The sequence below is a fragment of the Poecilia mexicana genome, unplaced genomic scaffold (assembly GCF_051168715.1).
Source record: "Poecilia mexicana isolate PSO_F unplaced genomic scaffold, ASM5116871v1 scaffold_23, whole genome shotgun sequence".
Lineage (NCBI taxonomy): Eukaryota > Metazoa > Chordata > Actinopteri > Cyprinodontiformes > Poeciliidae > Poecilia > Poecilia mexicana.
This window is the reverse complement of record NW_028263392.1, coordinates 5,925,481-5,942,943: the sequence shown is the minus strand read 5'-3', so window position 1 is coordinate 5,942,943 and position 17,463 is coordinate 5,925,481. Positions and strand designations below refer to the sequence as shown.

Here is a 17,463-nt window from a genome sequence, read left to right as displayed (position 1 = left end):
TAGGGTAATTTACAGATTTATTCAAGGGGAAATGTTGGATATTTTTGGCGATAATCAAAAATGACATGCGATTACTGTTTGAGTTGATGACATCATAATAACAGGTGAAAACAGAGGACCAGATAGGTATGCAAAAGTGAAAACGATGGCCACTTTCATGTACTTTCACATTTCAAGGAGGTATTTGATGAATCAATAATAAGATATCATTAGAAATATGGGTATAATAAAGTTTTTTGTTTTTTAGGGAGATCAGATTTTGTCTCTGTCAAGTAAAGTACATTGAAAGGTTGATCACAAAATGCTGCATTTTAGGTGACAATCTATCTAAAGCGACTTTGATTGAACAGAATAGTCTGGCTTGCAGTTTTACTAATTATTTAGAGGATAATTAACTTACCAACTCTTCAAAGGAAGCCTATGAAGTATTTTGAGCATTTTTTCCCCCCATATCTGAGATAGTAGGAGAGCGTTGAGCGGAAGAGGAAGCGGATTTCTTGACATTCGTAGGGAGTTGCCAGATGTATCAGCTCTGACTAAAAGATGAAAAGGTTACATGTGGTTTGAAAAATGATCTTTTGACGGAAACCAAAACAACAAATTCTGAGATGTCTTTTTAACCTTAAGGCAGTATAACAGGAAATATGTCTCTGTACAGCGACTGCTTTGCCCTGTGGCTTTGGGAAAGGTTTGCAACAATGAGCTCATCATATCACATTTTGTCTCTGACAAGAATTTTATTGTAATAACGAAAGTAAGTTATTGTTCTAAACCTAAATATTAAAATGACTTATAACAGTAAGCTAATGAAAGAGGGTTGAAAATTAAAGCCCTCATAAAGCTTACTATAGTAGTAATATTTAGGACAAATCAAATTATTTGTAAGTTTATTCAAACAGTGTCAAAGAAATTGACTTCATACTAACAAAGTCATCAACACAGCCAAATATTAACATGATTATGTTTTTTTCTTTTAGTTATTAAACACAACTGGGTTACAATTTTTGACCCAGTGTTTGTTTAAAACAGTCAAATTACCTTGTATTTGAAGTAATAAACCATAATTTTTTCTGGTTTAATGTAGCTAACACTAGGTCATGCTAACCATTCTACAAATAAAAGGCGATTTCTCTACTTTTAATTTCACTCTGGGATGAAAAAAGCCTTTTTGAATTTGTAAACAAATTTGTCTTTTGTTGTGCGTTAATGTTATCCACACAATCGGCTGACGTTAACTTTGCTATATTTAATTTGACAATTTTACCAAAAACCAAGTTCCAACTTTTGACAGCAAATTTAATAAAAACTTGCTAGCATCTATCCTGACAACAAAAAAAACAGGTTTTGGATTAAAATAAACAAAAAATAAATAACCCAGCTGTTATTTTACTGCAAATTATTCCCCCCTTTGGTCAAAGTGTGAATGCTAACTATAGCTAGCACTTGTACTTACCAACATCTTAGCAGAAAAAAATGCTATCGTCTCTCGTAGCGATGAAAAACGTTTTGTTAAGTGTTAGCTAAAGTTCCTAGCAAAACCATCTGACATTAGGATCTTTACAGAGCATCATTTTACTCTTTTGGATATTTGGATATTTCTGATCCAATATGTGGGTCAAACTAGCTAATCCAGTTTCTAGAAACATTAACTCAAAGTTTGGGTAAAAGCAACAACATATTTGTGTAGGCTAATGTGAGGTACAACTTGTCATCTTTGTTAAAACTGACAACTTTCTCCAGATAGCCAATAGCACAATTCCTAAGTTACAACACGTTTACAACTTAATGATTAAAGGTTAGAGGATGTAGTGCAGTGGAGCCCCGCCTCCTAGCTGTCACTTCTTCATGTGCTCCACTCTCCAGGCACATATATCATCCCCATCCTGCTGCCTCGCAGACCTCGCAGACCTCGTCCAGCTGTGGATCCCGGCTTGACAGCACATTTAAAAAGGAGCAGCAGCTCAAGTCTAAAAAAATATGATTCACTGGCTTGCCTTGCTGATTTCCTGCTGCTGCTTGAATGGAGCTACAGCAGAAATCCCTCAACTGGAGAGAATCAAGAAATGTCAGACCAGGTGTTCTAAGGTAAAGCTTTACTCTCAATTACTCTCATGCTGTCACCTGTTAACTAGCTACAATTAAGCCTCCATCTGCTGTTAAGTTCACTTAGACAAAAAAAAAAAAAAAAAAGATTTCCAGTAACACTTGTCCTTGTGCAGTTTCTCTTCCCTCTGTGGTCACACAGATTCTGCTTGCTTTGGTTTTCGGGGATGTTTGCTTTGCTTTCAGTAAATCTTTCTGTGGAGCTTGTAAGGCAAGCATTGAGATAAGCACCATGAAGTAGGGATAACCTTTCGGTGCTCTTTGAAGCGACAGTAAGGAAAAGGATAATAATGAAAGAGCATAGCTGGAAGGTAACTTCCCCAAAACTGAGTCACTTGGGATAACAAAGACATTCTCATGAGGCAGCATACTGGAAAACATACCCAGGTGTTTATGGAAATTGAGTTTACATACAAGTAGATAAAAAAAGAAAGAAAGAAGAAACAGCTGACCTGTGACCGTGTTTACTTCTTTTCATTCTCCCTTCACTGGTGCTGCTTCACCTCGCTCTTAAACAACTTTTTTATGAGCCGTGCAAGTTTCATCTTGTGAAATGCATCCTTAGGGTTCGGCTTCTGACATCACTGTTTATGTCTCCTTAAAATATGCAGCAAACAGCTCCCAGAAAATGTTCAAACATTGTAACGTTTTATAACTCCATTCAGGCTTAGTTTGACATCATCCTCACACCATCCAAACTGTGTGACTTGCTTCACGTAAACCGCTGCTGGACATTTGAATGAAGTTTAGACAGGTGCTGGTTGTTTAGTGTCATTGTAGAAAGGACCTGCCTTTGACCCGTTGTTGTTTTGTAATTTTGTAGTTTTCATGTAAAATGAATGAAAAGAATCTGGTTTTTGTTCAGAAACCCAAAACCACCAGTTTTGGGTTTCTGTATGACTGACTTTTTTGGGTACTGACAATGCATGTGCTCATACCTACCAGGGAGATTTTGGGTACACAAGTCCTGGTCATTTTGCAACTTTTTCTGGTTTTGTAACAGTTTTTTCCCCCCTGATAATACATTGATTCACCTTTTACTTGGCATTTTCGTGGTAATTTAGAGCTGACTGCTTTTCCATGACAATTCTTTCCTGCCAGAAGTGACACTCTCTGTGCACTCACTTTGATTTAAAGTACATAACCTGCACTTGGTTTACCATAGGAACATGGGGTTATAGGACTTAAATAAATAAAAATCTACCAATCTGTCGCAGGTCGTAATCTATCACATTTTATGGGACTACACTCACCCAGCGAGAGACCAGAAGTTAAACAAATTAATCTGGATAATTCATAAAACTGCTTAGCCACGGAGAGGGAGAAACTGTTATCTAACGGTTTAGGTACATGCAAAAAAAAAAAAAAAGTAAAAAAGTTTCAGGTCCAAAATAGGAGACCAAAACTGGGAATATCTACGTATTAAATGAAGACGTAAATCATCAATGGGGTGACTTCACCGAGAGTCAGACTTTCCAGAGGTCAAAAGGATTCGTGTCTCTGTTGATTTAGCCAACATGTCACAGTCAAGATGATCACATTTTGCTCCAGTCAATAAACACAGTCTGTCAAAACATCTGGGGTCAAAGGAAACATTTCCAGTCCGGTCACTTCCCTGGGATGACACACTCAGAAGGTGTTTTCTTATTTATTGTAGGTCCTCAGTACTACTCACTGATTTAGATTTAGTAATCCAAAGTCGTCTGTCACAGAAAAGGAACAAAAGCAGAAGGAGGGACCTGGCCACAATTAGAAACGTTAAAAATAAGCATCTTCCTGGTTAGGCTTGACAAAGGCTGTGCACGTGCCCACACCTTAAAGGAATGAGGATGCGGAAAAACCCTTCTTCAGGTCACTGTTTTTGTTTGCTTGGTTACAGTTCAGGTTTGGAAAACAGCAGCACTACTGCTCACAATAATAATGACAACGTATCTCACCTGACCGCCTCCCTTTCTTTTCTTTTTTCTTTTTCCTCCGCAGGGACTCAGCTGCAAGACCCGTCTAGATTGTGAGTGTGAATGACACGTGCACAAGCATCGTAAACGTTTCTGCACAACAGCTCCAGAGATGTCAACTTGTTGAGCAACAAAAGACTGTGGTTCTTTTGTACTCTGATTCATCCAGAGTACAAAATTATCTGAGTCATTTTACTAGGATTGTAACATCACACAAGTTTCACTCATATCTCCTCCAAAGCATCCGACTCAGCGTCCCTGTCTCTGGTTTCAACAGATTGGTTCATGCCTGCGTGTCACGACCCGGCTGAGGGCCTCAACATCACCAGCCTGATCCATAACGTGAACATCTCCACGGTCATGAAGTGTGAGGACAAGCAAAAGTGCAGACTCCACCTGAAGATCCACACGGTTGTGCAGCTTATGGGTAGGTAGTGCCGACGACTTTATGTTGACATTAACCTTGCCTACACAGTGGTGCCAAGCTTTAACGTGGCTTCAAAGTAAACTGCGCACAACGCCTCTCAGAGGCGTTTATGTCCTTTGACCTTTTCGGCATTCTGCAACGTTGACGCAACTTATGTGGTTAGACAAACCGTGTTGTTTAGTGCGTTTTGGGAACAACCGACACTTTTAAGTGGGAAGCAACAGAGAAAAGAAGCAGCAGAGTCATTTCTTTCATCCACAACAAACCCCAAACATACAGCCAGACCTATAAAGCATAGTCGTGTGTGGTGGAGGGATCGGACTAGAATGCACACAGGGAAGCGGGAGTCTCGCAATAACCAAATTAAGGTTTTCTCTCAACGAGAGAGAAAACCAGATGAACACAGGCAACATGGGGGAAAGTCTGATAAGGACTTTCCCCCATGTTGGGGTATGCAGAAGCAATAGCTGGAGGAGAGATGAGGAGATAGAAAACAGCTGCGCTGAGAGACAGGCCGAGCGACGGAACACAGAAATAGACCTAAATGAAGGGAAAACGATGAAATTAACAAATGGTGAAGAAACTATAGCTGCAATGTCGTCGTCCGATCTTTGTCTCCGTCCCCCCAACCCCGAAATGTAGGTCGGTATGCAGGTCAAGCAGAAGGCGAAAGATAAGTAATAAAAAGAAAACAGGAAATGCTAATTTAATGCAATTCCCGGTAAGCCATAAAAGTTAAATATGGTGAAAACTCTTCGCTTTATTTGCTCTATCCCGAGTGTCAGTTCCTGCTGACATTTAACCAAATCCAGGAGGCCATAAATGGCCTGACGTAAAGTCATATTAGGTAACATTTGCCACAAATTTGACCTCCATGTAGGAGACAAATTACGGCTGGGTCTCAGAGAAGCGCTAACAAACAAGCTAGTTTTTATTAAGCCTTTTGGGCTACGTTTAAATTCCCAGTCAGGTCAGCGTGCCTGCCATACTCCATTGACATGTTGCAGGTCTGTAATGGAAAGACTACTGGCAAAAACCACAAAGAAGGTGAGGGGAAGTAGTCTTCTTCGTGGTTTGTATTTTGTTTCTTTTTTTCCAGACAATATACAGCATTCCCTCATCCCCCATAAAACGCTGCATAAGCTCCCAAGTAAAGCGGGCCTTGTCGCTCCAACGCCTGAATAAGACGCCAAAGTCTGATTCATCAGCTAGCATAATTCAACCATGCTAGCGCCATGTTCTTGAATTTCTTTATGGCTTTTTGAGAGACATTGTTGCCTACTTCCTGCTTTCTGACAGGTTCTTTTAAATTATTTCTGGCTGTAATCAGGCCCAGATGCGGCCAGTCAAACTGAAATATGTGATTCCTGATATGAATGACTGATATGAATCGCCTAAAGTGAGACTATTTTCCATCTAGCAAAACTAAACAACCCTCTTCACTCATCAGTATTTTTTTTCTTACTATAATTAGTAAAACTTTTTTTTTCTACCAGCGTTATTAGTAGAAAGCCTAATGCATACAGTTGCAGTCATTGGAGCAAAAAATGAAATTATTAAATAGCTGTTGACATTAATACGTCTAATCAGATCCTAATGACAACCAACTCAACTGCCAGGTCTTGTTTTTCATTTTTATTCAACCTAAGCAAAGAGGAAGGTGTGGTGGAATATCTATCACCAGCTGTGATGATGGACTTTTAAAATAATGCCGACTTTCTATGCAGCACCAGGTTCAGCTGCCAACGTACACCGTTGAGTAAGCATATGCCCTTGGCATCCAGAATAGGCCTTTCTCTTCTTATATAACCTGAGGAGGAAGTTGTAAGAGTTACTGATAGGCTGCAGTCAGTCAAGCCTGGAGATTAGTCACGTTATGAACGTATTTGGATGCAGGGCAGTGAAGGAAGTCTCCCCTGCGAAACCCGTCGTGCTCCAGTAAAAATGGCCTTTGCGGGACAAAACAGACCAAATTGACTTCATCTTTCTGGCAGCACTAATAGTGTAAACAATAAGGTCAGATTATTCTTCCTTTTTTTTTTTTTATTAAAAAGGGCACATGCGGACATATGCATTACATCCTTGTTTGTGTAAGAGACATCCTGCAAAAGTTCTTCCCTGTTTGGACGGAAGAGGGGAAATCCCTCAGGTTGGACTGAGTCTGCGGTCCAGTCATCCAGTCACTTATCAAAAAGCGCTTGCCAAGTCTTAATAGTGTTCAACAGTTCGCTGACTAGTGAGCATTTTCTGTTTCATAACCGAGTTATTTTTCACTGACTTGTTTCCTTCTTGGTTTTAGATCCAGACTCCGTCAGCGGCGTATCCATTTGCACCAGCAGCGCTGGGATGATGACAAAATGCCAAATCGTGCAATTCACCAAAGCATCGAGGAGATCAATGTCTGGACTGCCGGTAATGTTTGCAGACTTTTATGCTGCTCCGCAGTACATTTTTAATAACATACAGCATCCTCCATGCTCCAAAAAAAAAAAAAAAAAAAAAGCCTTACGGTAAATCATTGCTTCATTACAGCAGCATGATATTACAGAAAAGCATTGAAAAACCCAACGTTTAAGTACATTTTTCACATTAGCCAAACTGGAACTCCTTAGTTACTGCCCTACCATGACAAAAGTAAAAAATGTATTGGAATTTTGTGTGCTTTAGCCATATAAATAAGACATTTTTGCTGCAAAAAAGCTGACTCAGATGGGTGTGAATCAAAAGCTCAGCATGTAAAAAAAGCACCTTATCTCCATCGTTAAGTGAAGTGGTGGACAGTTTCTCTTCAGCAAAGTTTTATATGCAAGGCAAGTTTAGAGTGAAATGTATTTTGTGAAGGGTTCGTATCTCGTTGCTCGTTTAATGCCAGAAGACTGACTCAAATTTCTATTTTGCATTGATGTTTCGCATTTGCATGATGACTTTAGCTGTATTCAAAAGATGGTGAAGTCACTGAAGTGTGACTTGCATGTCATAACCGGAGTTTATTTATTTATTTTCCCCCCCATCTTTTGCCTGTAGGTGACAGTTGAGAATGATTACACTGAAGTGTCTCCAAGCCAGCACCTACAAGTAACGGTGAAAACAGTCCCGAGTTACTGTGGCATAACTTGGACTAGCAAGTACCATACCCCTGGTAAGAAAACAAAAACACCTAAATGAGGTTGCAAGTATTTCCTTTATGCCACAAACGGAAACAGGAACTAGCACACTAAGAGTTAGTAAATTGGCAACCATGACGGAACGTAACTAATTTGCAAAAATTAACAGGGATAAATATAAGTTAGCCAAAAACATCACAACCAACTGAGCAATGCCCGCTTTGGTGCCTTTTTTTTTTTTTGCAACCTTTTTGTAATCTTATGTTAGGATGGGTGTTAACTGAGTATGCTGAATACTCCACATTGTTTAGTATTGAGTCATTTGTGATATGGTGTTCTTCAGAAGGGTTTGAGATTGTCCTGATAGAGTAAACCACAAAACACTAGCGTGGAAGAGTTGTTTTACATGTTGCACCATCTCTTCCGCTCTCTTTTAATAGCGTTTTTTTTTCTTTTTTTTTCCTTTTTCCACAGAATGCTCGCATGAAGATTTGAGAAAAAATGTTCCTGAATGCATCAGTGAGTACATATCCTGGTTTTCTCTGAGTCTATAGAAGATTTTTTGATTGCAGGATCCAGCTACCCTCTCATTATCTTATGCTTCATTCAGTTGTTGGTGCAACAGGTCATGAAAGGAAACCTCGACGTCTCTCTCCCGCAGCAGAGAATAAATAAATCAGAATAAATCTCTTAAATTTATTCTGTTCGGCAATAAGGCATTTCTAAGCCATAAGGGACATGAATAGTTCATCTAGAGAGTTCTTGGTCTGCTTTGACCTCTCCACCGTATCAGGGGTTGCCTGATACGGTGGAGATATGGATATGGATCTTTTCCAAAAAGATCCATATCTTTTTGGAAAAGTTGAGGGTTAGAATAGAGACAGGCTGGTGAATCAAGAACTTTTTATCTCATTTTGCCATGACAGACAGGACCAGCGCCCAGATTACTGCGGTCAGTGACCACAAGATACTTGAAGAAATACTCCCAACCCAGGAGGAATGATTCATCTTTTTATGCATCCTTTGTGGACCACATTGTTGGTAATCCACAACATCTCAAAAGAGAAAACTTTCTTTACAAACTTTCCCCTCACGACACGAACTCGACAGTGTGTTAAGTGAAGGGTGTGTCAAGATGAAATTCTAAGAAAAAGAAGTGTTTGATTGTTCCCATATAGTGGAGTCTTGGAGGCAAGTGTTTCTTTCAACAAGTACGGGCCATCTTTCCCCGTCAGGGTCAACAGGTGGTGACAGATTTGAAAGACTGAAATGTAGACTTCAAAGGTAGGGAGGCTACAGGTTGAGCAGGCTTCTCTTAACAAAACAAGTATAAAGGTTCTCCAGAAAGCAAGGACTTTGAAAATCCCAGACACTAAGTAGAGCATGCAAGTTGGACCTCCAGATTTTTCCAGATTTCCCCATGTTGAGGAACAAAATCATCACTTTGTGTGATGACAAAGTGGCAAAGGAGATGGGATCTTAAGCGGAATATGGGGAAGTATGACTAACTGTGGAGTTGAGTAACGACCAGAGACAAGGCCGGGTGCGGAGGAAAACTCCAAAGACAAGAAAATCACATCAAAGAAAGAGCAAGAAAATACCTTGTTGCATTTATTTTCTATGACTGAAGTGGATATTTGCTGCATTTAAAGGCGCCGCTTAAACAAGCCTGTAAACATCTACGAAATGCCAGTTGTGCAACTGAGTTTTCTTAACGTACGTAAAATGCAAAGACAGTGATTGAGTCTATATGTCAGGAAGGAATTACAGCAAGATATGACTTATCCCTGATGGTACAACCAGTACGTCATTTCTTCATTGCTATCTGCTGTGCAATGTTTTCATAATTAGACATGACATGGAGCAATGGTCTGACTAAAGCCTTGATCATTGTATTTGCTTGGAAGTACAAGACTGCACGGCAGATTTTGCAGACCATTTCCACACACTCTGTGGAATAGAGGGATGGAGCTAAGTGGCTTGGTTTGTTCCAGTCTTTGTATGAAAGTTGTTTCTAGTGATATTTTGACCAATGTGGGTTTTTGACGTAGTCAATCGGGCTCATGTCCCAGAAAAGCACAATCTTTGGTGAGCTTGATTAATTGTCGTGTGAATAAACAGGTTTTCTATTGCTTTGTTGGAGGTCTCGTCAATGCCTTTGAATGCAAAAGTTACTATTTGGTGTTTCAGCAAAGGGTTATTTTACTGTATGCTGAGGAATCCGAGAACAGATAGAAAAAAACTAAAAGTTGTGCCTTTATTTCTCACTGTCTTCAACGTAGAGCCTTTAAAACCACAAAAAGAAATCAGAATATTTTTCTATATAAACCGTGGTGCTTTAAGTGTTACGTTTAAGTTATGATACTGACCAGATGTTCATTTCTATCTACTAGTTGGTTCTCAGTCATCCAGGACTAAAAAAGGTTTAAAAATAAAGCAACTTAAGTTACAATTTATATAGCCTATAACTTCTTTTGGGAGCCATTTCAATAAATCAATGTTTATGAGGGAATTTATTAAGAGCAGTTACTTATCAAAGCTTTTTTATTTAGAACCTTACATTTTTGTAAAGGTGTAGCAGAGATCAGATCAGTCAGACTGAACAAAACTCATATCTAAGCAACCTTTGAATTTTAGTTTTAAGCAGGTTGCTGATTGAGAAAAACACGTTTGATGTGCATTACTAGTCATTTTTGGTTCTGCAGCTTGAATGTGGTTTAAAAACTTTTTAAACCACATTTTAAGTAACATTTCACTGTAACTCTTCACACACCCCGGAAATTAGTCTTAAGAAATTTTCCTGCTTATGGTCCTCCCCCCCGCCCCCAAAAAAAATAATGAGATGGGATTTACAGCCTTGGGTTTGAGATGTATCCTATTTATCAAAACAGCAACAAAAACCATGTAGAATGCTTTCTTTGGCATTAGTATAACATTTTATTATTGCTAGAGCAGAGAAGGCAGCTGGTGCAAGGCACCAGTCGAGCAATAACCGTCTCCTCCTCATGCCAGGAAGATTACAGGAGTTCAGCCCTACACTTTATTTTCTCATTGCCAGCTTCGGTTTCTGATTGCCGTTTTGTTTTGTCTCTTTCAGCTGGCAAGCTGTCTTACACTGCAAACCCAGAAAAGAAGGAGCTGGCAGTGAGTGTGTCGGACATGCTTCAAGGTTACGACTACCATCTCCGTCTCTGCCTCAGGGATTTCATCTGCTCTGGCACGGGAGCTTACACTCTGGTTAGAAACTATGACTTGTGTTGCAAAACGTCAAAACTGAGGGCAGCAAACCCTAAAATCGCTGCACGATGCTCAAACTAAAGCATTAATAACTTTAACAGAATCATAATACACTATTAGATAGCTTACCTGAACACGAAATGTGTAGTAGGATAATCTGTTGTACCCGTCTACCTGCTTTTGTTGTGAAGTCATTCCCACCTACTTCACCACGCCTACATTTAAAATAGTAACTTAACATTTTTAAGTTCTACTTTAGACTATCCTGTATTACTTGAATGTCATCTTGTGACTCATTGCTCATGCACTTTCCATGCATTTACTCTGACTCACTTTAATCAGTGAACAAAGGTTAATGCCACAATCACTGCACTATTACAGCCCTCATAAGAAGTGCTTGGTAGAAGCTACTTTATTGTATCTTATTGGGAAGAAAAAACAAAGACAGATTTTCTTCCTTTTCAGATAAAAAAGGAGCAACCCCTCAAGACAGCCGTCCTTCAGTATTCCAGACCTTTGCCTTGCCTTTGTATTGAGGTAACTTCCTTACCAGCAATCCGGCCTTTGGATCGATGAGTAATCGCTTTCATAAAAGAATGCCAACTTGTATTTCTCATTATGTAATTCCTTGTAGGGCTGGTCAGCTTTTATGGATGCCCCGAGAGTCCAGGTCTGCCCATTCAGAAACCGTGAGTCAAAAAACTATGGTGTTACTCATATGTTCTTATGTCACTGTGTATACAAGAACTTATTATATGTTTGACCCATTTTCCCTGCAGGTCTTGATGAACTGTGGTTTGGAATCACCTTTGATCCGCTGGAGGAGGCATTGATATGGGAACCAGCTTGTCCCGTCGCAGCTGTGGCTGGTTTATGTGAGAAACGAGAGGACGGCGTCTGCGTGGATCTGCCTGATTCATTGCAGAATGTCAGCAGAGATAAGGTATAAGATACACGTCGTTGAATTGAATTAAACATGACGGACATATCGGGTAATGGTAAGGGTCAGGAATGTGGACGTAGCCTCGTTTTGTTAGAGGAATACTGGTTCGCTAATGCAAAAATGAGGCATGATGTCAACACGCACACTACACCGTAAACAGTTTCCCTCTTGCCAAGCGTTCTGGATTTCTCAAACCGAGCGGCTTTCAACAAGAACTGTTTACGTGTTGAAGTAAACTGCGTCACTTTGCACTTTACGAGGTATCTAATAAAGTAATGATTTTGTCCCGACATTCACTTTCAACCTGCAAACACTGTAAACACTGCAACATAACTGTGTAGCTACAGGAAAGCCGGAGAACAAATCTTCTTTGGCCTAAAGCCCCAGGCGTGTCATTTGAGTTCCACATTCTGCGTTTGCTATAAAAATAGCCAATGAAGCAGAAAGTCCTGTTGGAAATTTGAGTAAAATAAACCTAATTATCTAAGATGAAACTTAAGGTAAATGACCTTTGCGTTCACCAATGTTTTTCAGATCACATTTGCTAAAGTGGATCCCCACCCTCAACTGTGCATGAAGGTAAGGATTTCTATCTCTTCAGGCGCTTTTTACATGACATAAATAAATGACATCATTGTTGGAATTCCTCTTAAGTCAATATGTACATGGACATCTTTCAGCTTGTTTAGTTAGCAAGCCCTTCTCTTTATTTGGCCCAGACAAATATGGAATAAAATGTTGAAAACTCATCAAGCTAGCAAAGTTTAGCCTAAACAGGCCTTGTTTGAGTCATTTGGGCTTACCAAATGTAACCTAGTCTTTGAGATTCAGGTTTAGTTACTAACCAAGCTAGCTAACCAAATTTATCCCGACTTCATCGACTAACCAACACCTCCAGCCCGCACCGGAATTTCTCCAGACTAAATGCCTTTTTATCTTTAGCTCTGCTGGTGGATGGCGTTGGAAACTTTGAAACGAGAAACTGTACGAAACTGGAACAATTAAGTTATTATGGTTCTTTCCCGAAAACAGTCAAATTGCTTCCATAAGGATATGGAGCTTCTTGAGAATATCAGGAATTTATTAGTGAGAGGAAGCATGCGATACTCATTACAGAGCTGAAATACAAGGCAGCCTTCAGCTAACAAGAGCCTGTTTTACAACTTCGTTAGTATCTCTAAATAAAACCAGAAGGGATTAGCCTGAGTTTTGGAAATGTCTCGGAAAATCTAAGTGAACTGGAGCCAAAGCTATCTGGAAATTCACCATCAATAAACCACATAATTTATTGATCATTATTAAGGGAGATTTTTCTCAGCATTCCAAAGCAATCGACTCCAAATGTTTCATGTAGTTACAAATGTCTGAAATATTTTCAGAATATCATATTAAATGACACACACATGAAGGAAACTATTCAAATTTTTCAGAATTCTGTCTGCAATTAGATGCAACACTTAGCTGAAAACACAACGCAGACACAACGTGTCATTTCCTTTCAAATGTTTTCCATGTGTAGCAGTAATATTTTAAGACTTTTTCCTGTTAAATGTTTTTAACACTTCAAATCTATCAGTTTACGGTAGGCTCTCAGTCCTGGATCCGATGCCCTTTCGCTGACGGCATCAAAGGTGCGTTTCTGTTTTATATCACGATGCTGATGGAAATTAAAATGTCTCTGAGTGAACTTCTGCATTAGGACGCATTTCAGGAACTCACTGTAACCTTTTTCTTTTTTGTCTAGTATGGGACATGATTGTGTCGAGCCAACACGGCTATGAAGAACTGCAGATTCTGTCACGAGTCACGGCGAAGTTCTCCGTGGGGCCGTGGGGGACGTCTGCTGGTGAGTCTGCAGACTCACCAGCAGACCAGACCACCTACACGATACTTGTAGACGTTGTAAGTATCATCAAGTTATATGAATTTAATGACCTATTGTCCTGTTCTTGTTTTTTTGTTTTTGTTTTACTAAACATGCTTGGACTTGTCTTTCCTGCAAGTCAATGCTTTTGTGTTGTTCCAAGAGTCCTACATATGTTGCTAGGAAGCAATAGATTTCCTCTCAAGTGTCTCCGTTATCAACAGATCCATAAAAGTAATTACGCTTCCAAGATCGTGTTATGATGAGTTTCTGTCAACATGTCAGCCACGTAGAATATGCAGGAAGTTGTTCCACGAAGCGTAAAATTATATCTCGTATCTATGCAGAACACTGGCACGGGTAATTATCGTGTCATTACTTCTAGGCTTTTGACCTCACTTCAAGGAGACAACGGAGAGGCGTAAAGGTTAATCATAACAAGAAGGAAACATGTAGTTTAGATGTTGATCTGGGAAGTCTTGTTTTGATCTGTATGAGGAGAGGAGATAGATTTTAGCATTCGCAGATCTTCCAGCAGAGAGATAAAGCAACACAAACAAACCCCAAAGTCCGACATAAAAAGAAAATAAAAAAATTAAAAAAACAGAAATTATCGGAGCCTTTAAAGCCGCTACGATTGTAACGTTTTTGCTATTTTCCTGTCTTTAGGAAAAACAGAAACCTGTTGAGTTACAGCTACGGGGCAAAGAGTGCAACTTTTGTCAACAGGTACGTTCACGCTCTTAAAGATTCTTAAAAACCAACGGCTTTCTTCTGCGCATTCAGTCAGGCGACGGCGCTGAATGCTCCTTTTGTATTTGTACAGGTGAAGAGGGTTGACGTGAAGTATGCCGCCACAGTCGTTCACTGCACCAAGAGCTGCAGTAAGTAAGCCTTTTGTTACTGCCTGTCTCAGACTTTCAAAGAACCTGTCCATCTCTATTCACGGCTGGATTTTCTCTTTTCCTTTGAATATGAGGAAATGCTCCGGTTTGACATGCAAATTGTTCCTAGAATTTATTTTTCAGGCATTAATTTCCATCTGATCTACTGATGTTGATGTTTTTTTGAGAGCAATTACAAAAGCATAAGCCTCCAAATCATTTTTCTTTCGTTGCTTTTTACTAAATAAAAGCAGGACGTACTTTACCCGAAGGTACCAATGGGATATCTTGTTTTGATGTTCTTCTTCGCTTTGTAGTTGTAAAGAGCAGAATGTGCACTGATAGTGTCTTCTTGCAAGAATTTAAAAATATGCAAGAGTTCATTGGTATTATGGCCAGTAGTGCAACTTCAAGAAGTTCCTCAAAGCTTATTCTCTACAAAATTAAAAACACGGATCGTGACATCATGCACGAATTAACTTGTTGATTATATCACTATGTAACATTTGCAACTTTTGTCAACTTGATCTTCTCTTATTCTCTTTGCTTACAAAAAACTGGGTTTTAATTTATTTTTTTGTCTAAATTATTTTTGTTAATAAAGTCATGGGGTTTTTATGTTTTGTTTCCCCCCGCTCCCAAAACTAACTTACTAAAACAACAAACAAAAAAAGGCTTAGGCCATTATTTTAGGAAGCCCAGTGGTTGGGTTGCTTGGAGAATCATTCATCCAGCAGTCTGCCGTGAGTTAAAAAATGCTTAAAGTTGACAGGAAATTTGAAAATATCACTTGATAATTATGTGTTATTGGAAGATTAATGCTTGAACACCAACTATAAAGTCTTAGTAAAGCCTGGTGGCCCGCCAGGCTTATGATACACTGGGGGAAACACTGATATTATATCATGTTCTGCAGCACACAGGCTGTAAACTTGGGATTTTCAAAACCAAAGACAGGAAGTCAGAAAATAAGCAAGGAAAGAAGGAAAATAGCTGGATGGACGAAGACGTAGACAGGTGTGTTGGTGGATAAATTAAGTATGAAAATGATGTACGTCATTGACTTCTTCCAGATTTTAAACAAATTCAACAAAATATCATTGGTACTCTAATAAAATCCTAATTCTGTTTTTGCCTCTTAGCTGACAGAATCTCACTTGTGTAAAAAAGAAAGAAAGAAAGAAGCAGTGTCCTGTTGTGTCAGCTAATCTCCACTGTGGTGAGGCAGCAAAGTTAGAAAATACAAAACTTAGCTGCATTTTCATTCGTCCAGATTAATTTCCTTTGTCATGACAACCAGGATGCAGATACATCCTCACACCACACACACACAGATTTGGGCTTTAAAGGGGGAACACTGCATATCTTTTCCGTTTAAAAACCAGAAAGTAAGCTGCATCATTTAAGTCACAAATAGACGTAAAAGCTGGTCTCTCTAATTTCAGAAAGATAAAAAACAAAAAACACGTGTCATATCAAGCTCGATTTCTCGTTCCAGTGTCCAAATCGTCTTCCCCGGCTCCTCCTTACGACTTGACGCAGATTATTCTACCGGCTGCCGCTTGCCTCTCTGGCATCATCATCATCACTCTGGTGTTCTGGTTACTGCTTCGAGGTAAGCGCGTAGAACAAATGTTGGCGTTTGTGTAATCAGTTCTGCTGACACATTGCAGTAGGAGCGCTGCATTGGTTTGGGCTCGGCTCCAAATTCGCAACCTTGTAAAGCCATTAATCTTCTTTTTTTTTCTTCTTCTGCTCGGTCACAATGAATGTACAAAAACTCGGCGTCAAAGAGTTCAAAGCTGTTGTTGTTTGTGTACGCCGGCGCTCTCCTTGCCAACCTTGTGAAATATTTGCATGCACATAATTGGCTTCCTTTTTAAAAATGGGTGGGTCGACAGACGACTTAAAATCGCCTCTATTTAGGTCAGCACTCATTATGACATGCACACAGGTTCGTTCATCCAGCTCACCTGCTTCCTTATCTGTTCTTCCTCCTCCCGTGTACTTTAGTGTATCGCAGCAGAAAAGGAAAAGCAGGCGTCTGCCTCTCCGAAAAAACAGGTAACACTTTATTTGTTTGTTGTGCAACGAGCGCGGCTTCAAAAGGTCAAGCTTCGCCTAAAACGCATCTCTTCTCTCTCCCTCGCGTTGCTGCAGGCGCCGACGTGTTTGATGTGCAGACTCAGCTCCCGGTCAGTCGGAAGGTCCTCAAAACCGGCGAGGCGGCGAGCAGAAACAACGAGAAGGCCAACTTACTCTTGAACTGACCCTGGAACGGCGCTTGGGTCTGAAGCACTGGTGGCACTGTGCAGTATAAAAGATGTTACAAAAAACGCCAAAGTTCTCCATTGAATCCATTTGTGTTCCTTCTTCCAAACATTTCACGTTTTTAACTGTAAATATGCTCGGTAGCTTGCTTGTTGTAGCTCAATGCTGTTTTATCCTCGTGCACATCTGTCTTTGTGCTCCGCTGTCTGTTTTAGTGAAAATGAACTGAACGCCGATGTCTTAAGTTAAAACCGTCAAGAGGCAATGCATTTTTTTTTGTCCTTATTTAAGAGTTTATTTTCAATAAAATGTTAAAATGCAAAAAAACGGACAAATTAGATTTTTTTTTGTGGAAAAGAAACTGGAGAAAAAACCTGGTCATGTTCAGCACGTTCTCTGGCATCTCATGAAAACGAATTTCATGGAAAGTACGCTTCGTTTGTGCAGGTGTGAATGCGCAGTCGAACTCTGATGAGGACCAAAGAAGCTAACCGTAGTTCGCCTGGAAACCCAAGTCTCAGTTTGGTTGAAGTCAACTCCGGCACAATTTGAACGCACATCCTAATCGCCATCAGACCGAAGACCGCTCCAAAAGCGGGAAACAGACTAGATAGTGTGCAGTACGTTCTGGGGGAATACAACCAAAACAAACACGCCAGCGCTAGCAGAAGAACT

The 17,463-nt window shown here is 39.8% G+C and overlaps 1 protein-coding gene across 1 annotated transcript; it reads left to right on the top strand.

Annotated features, from left to right (window-relative positions):
- The first annotated feature begins 1,866 nt into the window (after positions 1 to 1,866).
- il17rel (interleukin 17 receptor E-like) lies at positions 1,867 to 17,115 on the top strand. Its single transcript, XM_014984992.2, has 18 exons — positions 1,867 to 2,085; positions 4,084 to 4,111; positions 4,336 to 4,485; positions 6,785 to 6,897; positions 7,510 to 7,624; positions 8,064 to 8,108; positions 10,687 to 10,826; positions 11,292 to 11,363; positions 11,461 to 11,515; positions 11,606 to 11,769; positions 12,304 to 12,348; positions 13,346 to 13,400; positions 13,514 to 13,671; positions 14,303 to 14,362; positions 14,460 to 14,517; positions 16,016 to 16,132; positions 16,531 to 16,581; positions 16,678 to 17,115. The coding sequence occupies exons 1-18, from the start codon at positions 1,978 to 1,980 to the stop codon at positions 16,785 to 16,787; spliced, it is 1,644 nt and encodes a 547-aa protein (XP_014840478.2). The 5' UTR covers positions 1,867 to 1,977; the 3' UTR covers positions 16,788 to 17,115.
- The last annotated feature ends 348 nt before the right edge of the window (positions 17,116 to 17,463 follow it).